General features: G+C 45.5%; 1 protein-coding gene across 1 annotated transcript; it reads right to left on the reverse strand.

The window, feature by feature from the left end:
• Positions 1-1732: 1732 nt before the first annotated feature.
• Positions 1733-6081, reverse strand: LOC115775661 (uncharacterized). The gene is made up of 4 exons (XM_030723133.1): positions 6051-6081; positions 2440-2481; positions 2110-2361; positions 1733-2031 (listed from the first exon to the last, which is right to left on the reverse strand). The coding sequence occupies exons 1-4, from the start codon at positions 6079-6081 to the stop codon at positions 1733-1735; spliced, it is 624 nt and encodes a 207-aa protein (XP_030578993.1).
• Between the last annotated feature and the right edge of the window lie 3410 nt (positions 6082-9491).

Consider the following 9491-nt stretch of genomic DNA (forward strand, 5'->3'; position numbering starts at 1 on the left):
CACATTCTTGTTGTGGATGATAAAAAATGTGCGGAAAACTTCTCAAGTGGAAAAAGCACTACCATAAAAGTCCACCTGAGAACAAACAAGGCTACAAAAACCCAAAGAGAGGAAAAAGTCCCAGCTTGCACTGCATATAAAACAATCCACAAGGTAATTAACACATAAGCTACAGAAGCATGAATATGGGCATAATGTTGGAGTATGTTGTGTTCAGAGGCCACAAAGACCCAGCGCTGTAGTCTAGTTAGCGAGCATCTAACCAAGCTAGCTCTCTGAGCAGCTCCAAAACAGAAGCAGCTTCATGTAGTGGAGAACATCAGGATGCAGCTGGATTTGAGCTTTGACTCCATCAGAGAGTTCAGTTTATTTTTCTTAGACATTCGCTCCGTTTTAATGTTATACACCACATGTAACTTTTGTTAATCTACTGCACTGACACTGAATGTTATTGTAGAGGTTACTGAGTTTGGGAGTTTGTTTTTCTTTATGTTTATGTTCATGTGTGTCTCTAATATTACACACATTTATCACGTAGTGCTGCTGTCTTGTGCACAGGTGGTTGTTGAAAGCATTTTTCAAATAGTATCTTTTGTCGAGTTTTTATAACAGAATAATCACTCTTTTATGGTGAATCTTGTACCTGACAAACTCAGAAAAACTAAAACTAATGAAAATAAACTAAGAGTAAGCATTAAAATGAACAAACAAAAAAAACCTACTTAAAAATGAGTAAAACTGCTCTGAAAACTAACTAAAACTAAACTATAATGTAAAATCAAAGACTATTATAAACCTGACTGGAACTCAGCTAAAGACAAATGAATTAACCAGTTAATACTTAAATACACTGTAAAACACACAGAGTAAGTTAAAATAAAGAACTCTAAAATCTAAACTAGCTAGTTAGTAAAATCTGAAATATTAAGAAGCGGTTGCTCTCAGCCTGCATTTCAGTTCAGCAGCCAAACTACAGAGTTCTTCCCTTGGCTGTGTCATTTCCTCCTGTCTTACATTGCTGTCACTCTGCCAGGAACCAAATGCACCAATGTGAAATGGCACAAAGGAAACAGCTGTTTCTTTTTACTGATTCAGCATCTGAAGCTGCTGAAGCTGTTTGTCCTCCACTGCTGAAACTGCTTCCAAGAGCCTTTCAGAGGAGGCTTTAGAAATGTGATCCTGCATGTGACACTGTTTGATTCTTGTATGCTTTATATGTTTGTACGAGTGAGCACACAATCCACACTGAACTGTTGAGTCTGACAGACTTCATACCTTTTAGTTTCCTGTAGAAGATCAGAACTCCAACCAGAACCAGAAGAAGCACAGAAACCAGACCTGCTACAACTGGAATGATGGAGGAGGAAGTACGAGGAGGAGGGAGGGCTGTGGGAGAGGAGGGGGGATGAGGAGAGAGCGCTGTGGTAGAGGAGGGGGGATGAGGAGAGAGCACTGTGGGAGAAGAGGGGGGATGAGGAGAGAGCGCTGTGGGAGAAGAGGGGGGGTGAGGAGAGAGCGCTGTGGGAGAAGAGGGGGGATGAGGAGAGAGCACTGTGGGAGAAGAGGGGGGATGAGGAGAGAGCGCTGTGGGAGAGGAGGGGGGATGAGGAGAGAGCGCTGTGGGAGAAGAGGGAGGAGCAGAGATACCAGGAGAGGTGCAGGCTGTGGTGCTCTGTACATGAGGAGGAAGAGCTGTAGGAGAGATGATGAAGATGGTTCAGTCAGTTTATTATCAGGTCAGCAGATTAGTGCTGGTCCTTAAACAGGAAGCGATCTCAGTGTGCTGACCTCTGACCCTCAGAAAGCTCTGAGGAGATGATCCAAATGTATCAGTGGAACATGAGTAGAGACCTTCATCAGACTGCTGGATGTTAGTGATGGTGTGCTCTGATTTACGTCCAGATCCAACATTACTTCCATTAAACCTGAAATAAGCTGCCACGGTGTCAACATCCTTTTGTCTGCAATGCAGGGTGACGTCACTTCCTGTCCTCACAGGAAGTGCAGGGATCTCCAGGATCAGAGAATCATCTGACCAACAAAGACACAAACAGAGTGATTCAGAGACAGAGTTCCACCAGAGAGACAGCTGCAAACATCTGTCTGTACCTGAAACACTGATGGAGACTTCATCGCTCTGCTGTCCAGAACGGTTTACACAGAAGTAACTTCCATTAGAGGAGAAGGAGAGATCCAGAAGACAGGAGGAACCATCAACCCTCTCAAAACCTCCCGCTGCTCCACAGACCTCAGTGTGTCCTCCTCTGGTCCTCTTCACTGTCCATCCATCAACACAATTCAGAGACACTGAAGAAGATCCTCTGAAGAACTGCTGAAGGTTTGGACAGACAGACAGAGAGACTGGAGGACAGACAGACAGAGTAAATGTGTTTGTGTCCTTGTTGGAGTCTCTGATTGTTTTCACTTCCATCAACTCACCTGCAGAAACACTCAGTGCAGACAGCAGCAGCACACACACACCTGCAACAGGAGGGCAGAGGTCACTAAAGGTCATAGTTCATTAGAGGTCAGGCAAAATGCTCCAAAAAAAAACCCTCAAAAACCCAAGTGCTCCATCTCAGACTCTGTAGGCCTCAGTTAGCATGTGAGAGTTTAAAGTTCATGTTCAGTCTTTTTCTAATTGTACTGTCAAGTATGGTGTATTGGATGAATTGGTGTCTCTGAAAAGAACATTGCAGCACAGCTTGCATTTGCAACGCTGCATCTGAACCAACCACAAGATTTATGGGACAATGGACATCATTCATTAGTATTTGCAGAGAAATGTTCTCACGCTGTGTAAACAGCAAAAACAAGTGTGTACACAAATTACCATCTGATTCATTTAACTTGCACCTGTTTTTCTTAGTATTTTGCAGTTGTTAGTAATTTGTTCTTTTTGCCTGTCATGTTTGTTAGTTTTTGTAAACAGAATTGTGATCTGAATGTGTGATTGTGATCTATGGTGCCACACATATTTACTCTTCCAAGATGAGCTCTATAGATTCTCTATAGGCTCCTCTTGTTAATGTTTGTCCTTTTGTTTCATTTATTTAGTGGTGTTATTTTCCCCATACATATACATGTGTCCTTGTAATGCCAGAGTTGACAGGCTGAGCGAGAAGACGGGGAAAAAAATTAAAGAGAAAGAGGAGAAAATAGGAAAAGGGGATAGAAAGAGCAGAGCACAAGCAAATAAACCACATGGTGCATCAGCTGCTGCACTTGAAAAAGAAGAAAAATTCATCATTGCTTGCCCACAGCACCATCCCCAAACCCTTAATGTCAACCCTTAAAGGTGCAATTAAAATTGAGGGGCAGACAGTATTAAGAACCTGAGTGGGGCCACCTCATCAACCTCTGGGTAGGATGCCTGCCCCCCAAGGTCCTGTGTGTACCAGGATGTGTTGTGAATTATGACTATAATGCAATTAAAAAGGAGAGTGGCAAGTGGTCATGAAGCGCCACACGTGGCCTCTAAGACCCTGCATGTGTGACTGATGTATAGCGTGTGTGTGTGTGTGTGTGTGTGGGAGGGGGGGTGGGGGTGGGGGGACACAACACCTCAGCACAGAACAGGGAGAGGTGGACCTGGGACACACGGCACCCGACAGCGCCCTGGAGCACTGCAGCACCTGAGATCGGCACCACCGCCCCCACTGCAGAGGGTAGCCTGCTCATCACCCGACACCCATTCATTTGACAGTGGACACAAACAAGAGACAAGCCAAACTGGCCTGAGCTGGAAACACGGTGCTCCATCCACCCCAACTACCCCACAACAGCCGGCCACCCACACCGCACGCACCCCATAGCCTCTAAAGTGCAAACCGGACATCCCAACATGAGCCGGGCCAACCCACCCAGTCACGTGCCCAACACAGCAGAGACCACCCCAGTGCAAGGAGGGACCCGACCAGGAGCTAGGCAACCTCTAGGCTGCAGGCCCCAGACTCTGCACCCCGAGCCCCACAGAGTCCGTTTTTCCATCGACCGGGTGCCAGTGTCAGTATTTTAACCATTCAGTGGCTTTTCCACTGCAAACACACTCAGTGCTCAGCCAAGAAATGGGTTCAACACTTGCACCACAAGCTAGCTGGTCTTGAGCCAAGAACACGTGATGCAAGTGGCAAAAAGGCGTGACTCTGCCATCTCAACATAAAGGTTTCTATGGTTTGTATTACATGAGAAAAGTGATCAGATTTTCACGGCTGTGAATTAGGTTGCTGCACAGGTGCTGCAGTAATTTTGTTTACACAGTAAAATATATTCACAGCACAAGAAAGGGGAGCATGTTCTCCCACATTTGTGCGCTTCAGCTTCGTGTCCAGAAGAGGACTCGCAACAGAAACATAAACAATGGAGGGAGGAGAGAGATGCGCGTTTCCTAGCTGAAATACAAGCAATTATTTTGAGTCTGCATCAGCTAAAGATGACAACATCAAGGTTAGTTGTGCACTCGGTGTTGGCAACAAAGTGCTATCTAGCTTCAAAAACACTGAGATTTGAAGAAACATCTGGAGGTGCAGCAGGGCACAGTCACACTTACAGAGTGAGTCACACCAGTAGGGGAGTGAAGCAAAGCTGCGGCTAGTGCAGGAGCCCCCAGCACCCAAACAACAAAAGCTGGACTTCAGTACAAACCAGTAAGTGGGGGAGAGCTGAAAAAGCTGGTCGGACAGTATGTAGTAGAGGAAATGCTGCCCTTAAACACAGCTGACTCGCCCTCATTTATGGATGTCATTTTTATGTTGAGGCGGCGGGGAGTGCTGCCGGTCTTGTACCAAAGAGTGATGGTCTGTCAAAAAGTGACTTTTGGTGTTTGCCAGAAAGTGATTGTCTGTATTTAAACGGCTTTAAATGACTTGTTGACCTATAATCTGTGAAACGTGTCAAACATATCTCTCATGAATGATATCAGGTCATTTTGAGCGAGAAACAGCATTTCTATCACAAGGTAGAAGCTGCACTCACTTTATGGCAAAGTGACTTTTACAGTATATATTATCAAGGTTAAAAACTGTCATTGACATTAAAAATCTCTTTTTAAACAGGAATCTGGCTGAGAAGGCTGCAGAAATCACAACAAATATAACATCATCAGCAAACGTGGGAGAACACGCTCCCCTTTGTTGTGCTGCAAATACATTTTAGGGTCCAAACAAACTACTGCAGCATCTGTGTGCAGCACAGAGGGAAACACAGACAGCGATTAGAGCAAGACGACAAGTACACACTTTGTGTCCTTTTATCTGTGATATGAACTGATACAAAGCAGCAAGTTCAGCCTTAGAGCCCAACCTGATTCACAGCCGTGAAAATCGTTTCACTTTTCTCATGTAATACACATGTAATATGGTAGAAAACTTGATGTTGAGACAGCAGAGTCACGCCCTTCTGCTGCTTTCATCACGTGTTCTTGGTTCGAGACCATCTAGCATCTACCATCTACCGGAGTTGAATCCGTTTCTCGGACAAGCACCGAATGTGTTTGCCGTGGAAAAAAAACGCTGAATGGTTCAAATGTTTGCATCAGATCCCCGTCGGTGGAAAAGTGGCCACAGAAACATCCGAATCACTTCATGGTAGACGATCACTTTTTGGCACAACACTGTCTGCTGTTGAATGTTACTAATAAAGTAACTTGTAATCTAACTTAGTTACTTCTAAAATTAAGTAATCAGTGAAGTAACTAAGTTACTTTTTAAAGGAGTAATCAGTAATCACTAATCAGATTACTTTCTCAAGGTAACGACGCCATCACTGATTACAAGTTTGAATCTTTGTAGTTAGTATCTTTGCTGCTGATTTACTGACTCTTACCCAAGGAGTAGCAGTAACTGGTCTGAGTGTTGGACTATCTCACAGCTACATGTCAGAGGTAAACTGTGGGGACTATAATCAGCAGCTGAGGCTCTAACTGTGTTTTAGCTCAGTCTTTGTGCTGCTGTGAGTCACTCTCTGCTGGAAATGTGTGTTTTGCTCTACAAAAGTGTGTTAGAGCTGGAATGAATGGATTAATGAGAGTAGGAAGACGAGGATTGACTCACCAAGGAGCAGAGAAACAGATGCAGCCTTCATGTTGTCTGGATGACGACTAAATGAAGTCTGACCTACAGAGCGATGGCTTCAACTACAGCGTCTTCACTTCCCTGTTCACATTCAGTGTCACTGGCTGCGCCCTGCATAAACCTGCTGCTATTATAATGGTATGTTTGCCTTAATGGAGTTCAGTGTGGTTTAGAATTTCTGTATGATGGTGAGACCGCAGCAGGTTGATTTAGATACGGTGGGTACGGTTTATGCTCTTAAGTTGTTCTGATGTGATGCAGAAATATTACTGCAAAGGTTCATTTCTCTGCTCTGCTGTGTCTCGATGTGTCAGGGTAACACTCTCCATATCAACTCTAGAGATGTTCTAGTTTTGAAGTATAGTTGCTATTGCTAGTTTTGATTTTTATGTTTTCATCTTTTACTCATTCTTCCATGTTTTTACTCTCTATCCCATTTTCTCTGGTGTTTATGTGTGCTTCTTATGTCTTTATAATTTACTTATTTACTGTTTTATTTCAATCCTAATTTTTCTTGTGTCTGATCCAGTTATTTTTATTTCCTGTCTTTGTCTCTTTCTTTTACTTTGAGGTTCTCTGCCTCACCTTCATTGGTTGCACCTTTGTCTTTGTTCCTCTTGTTTTCCTTGTTTGAACCTGTGCTCCTCAAATTCATTGTGCTTCTGTGGGTTCTAGTTTTGGTAGTTTATGTCCTGTAGACATTGTTTTATTCTGTAAATATTCATCATCTTCAGATTTTGGATCCCTACCTCCTTAATTCAATTGAGTGTTATTTATATAGCACAAAATCACATCAACAGTCACCTCAAGGTGCTTTACATTGTTAGCTAAAGGCCCTACAATAATATAAGGAATACAGAAAAGAAACACCAACAATCAGAGGACACCTTGTGAGCAAGCACTGAATTCTCTTTTATCAGGAAGAAACGTCCAGCAGAACCAGGCTCAGAGAGGGGGAGTCATCTTCTGCAACTGGTTGGGGTGAGGGGAGAGAGACAGGACAAAAGACACACTGTGGAAGAGAGCCAGAAATTAATAATAACTAATGATTAAATGCAGAGTGGGGTATAAACAGAGTGAAAAGAGATGAAGAAGAAACATTCAGTGCATCATGGGAACTCCCCAGCAGTGTAGGCCTATGGCAACATAACTAAGGGGTGGTTCAGGATTACCTAATCCAGCTCTAAGCAGAAGATTGATCATAAAGGAAATTTTTAAGCTTAATCTTAAAAATAGAGAGGGTGTCTGTCTCCTGAATCCAAGCTGGAAGCTGGTTCCACAGAAAAGGGGCCTGAAAGCTGAAGGCTCTGCCTCCCATTCTGCTCTTAAGTATCCTAGGAACCACAAGTAAGCCAGCAGTCTGAGAGCGAAGTGCTCTATTGGGGTGATACGGTACTATGAGGTCTTTGAGATAAGATTTAGTTAATTAGCTGGCCAAATTGGCTCCCTAGAAAGGCCGATTCACTGTCCGTCTTTCTTGTCAGAGCTGTCCTCTTGATCTGTTATCGCTGGGAGCACTATTAAGTGGGTAATAAGTCTAGTGTATACGCGGGCCTTTATCTGTACCTCAGTAGTTCTTACTCATCCATCTGGTCCTGGAAATACCTTGACCAGTCTCCCAATCTGCCATAATGACTGAGGTAACTGGGGGTCAACCAGCATCACAACCATACCTACCCTGATGCCTGGTGTGGGATTTTTCCACTTCCTTCTAGTTTGCAATCCAAGCAAGTAGGTTCTTAGAAAGGCTGCCTAGAATCTGTCAGCCAGCAGTTGTGAGTGATTTCATCTTCTCTTACTCAGGTCCTCAAACTTGGGCTACACAACCTGGGGTAGTAAACCATCAGGCCACTCATCAACAAGCAATTGGGGGTCACAGGATCAAGCTTTGCTATGTCTGCTGAGACATATCTGAGGGGTTTAGAACTGAGAATGGCCTCAATTTCAATGAAGACTGTCGTTAGGACTTCTTCAGTGATTGCCTCTGAATCAAGGGCAGTATAAAGTGCCATTTTAGCTGAACGGATCTCCCACGCCGATATCCCACCAAAATGTGGTGCAGCAGGCAGATTTTAATGAAAGCTGATCTGTTGTTTGGCCAGATGCTGTTGCAGGTCAGAAATGAGCTGATTGAAAGCATCTCTGAGTTCATTGAAAGTGTCTCCATGGTGAGGATACCAAGGTGCATTGGTCAGAGTGCAGTTCCACAGGTTTACCACATGGGGCAATGAACTGCTGAAGGGCCATTAGGAAGGCATCACTGTCCATTGCACCTAGGTAATCTTATCTGTGGCAAGTATTGGAGTTCATCTTCCCACCCCTTCCAGGGTTGAAGGAGATGATTAGGGAGTGAAGGGTCATCCCACTCCCTCTGTTTTTCCCACAGATGCTGGACAATCCTGGCAGAAGCCCCAGTCCGGGAGATCTTCAACTCCCACCTCCGGCAGAACTTCGACAGTATTCCGAGGGAGGCTGAGGACATTGAGTCCGAATGGACCATGTTCCGCACCTCCATTGTTGAGGCTGCTGCTCAGAGCTGTGGCTGCAAGGTGGTTGGTGCCTGTCGTGGTGGTAACCCCCGAACCACATGGTGGTCACTGGAGGTGAAGGGAGCCATCAAGCTGAACAAAGAGTCCTATCGGGCTTGGTTAGCCTGTGGGACTCCGGAGGCAGCTGACAGGTATCGACAGGCCAAGCGGAACGCAGCTCGGGCAGTGGCCGACGCAAAAACTCGGGTGTGAGAGGAGTTCGGTGAGGCTATGGAACAAGACTTTCGGACGGCATCGAAGCGATTCTGGCAAACCATCAGGCGACTCAGGAGGGGAAAGCAGTGCTCCACTCACACGGTTTATAGTGCGGGTGGAGTGCTGCTGACCTCAACTGAGGCTATAGTCGGGCGGTGGAAGGAATACTTCGAGGACCTCCTGAATCCCACTGACATGCCTTCTGTAGTGGAAGCAGAGTCTGGGGACGAGGGGGATGACCTGGCCATCACTGGGGGTGAGGTCACTGAGGCAGTTAAACAACTCCTTGGTGGCAAGGCCCCTGGGGTGGACGAGATTCGCCCTGAGTTCCTGAAGGCTCTGGATGTTGTAGGGCTGTCTTGGTTGACACGCCTCTGCAATATCGCGTGGAGATCTGGGGCAGTGCCACTGGATTGGCAGACCGGGGTCGTGGTCCCCATCTTTAAGAAGGGAGACCGGAGGGTGTGCTCCAACTTTCGAGGGATCACACTCCTCAGCCTCCCCGGAAAGGTCTACGCCAGGGTGCTGGAAAGGAGGGTCCATCTGTTAGTCGAACCTCGGATCCAGGAGGAACAATGCGGCTTTCGTCCTGGTCGCGGAACGCTGGACCAGCTCTTTATCCTCTCAAGGATATTCGAGTGCGCATGGGAGTTTGCCCAACCAGTCTACATGTGCT

The sequence above is a fragment of the Archocentrus centrarchus genome, unplaced genomic scaffold (assembly GCF_007364275.1).
Source record: "Archocentrus centrarchus isolate MPI-CPG fArcCen1 unplaced genomic scaffold, fArcCen1 scaffold_24_ctg1, whole genome shotgun sequence".
NCBI classification, from domain to species: domain Eukaryota; kingdom Metazoa; phylum Chordata; class Actinopteri; order Cichliformes; family Cichlidae; genus Archocentrus; species Archocentrus centrarchus.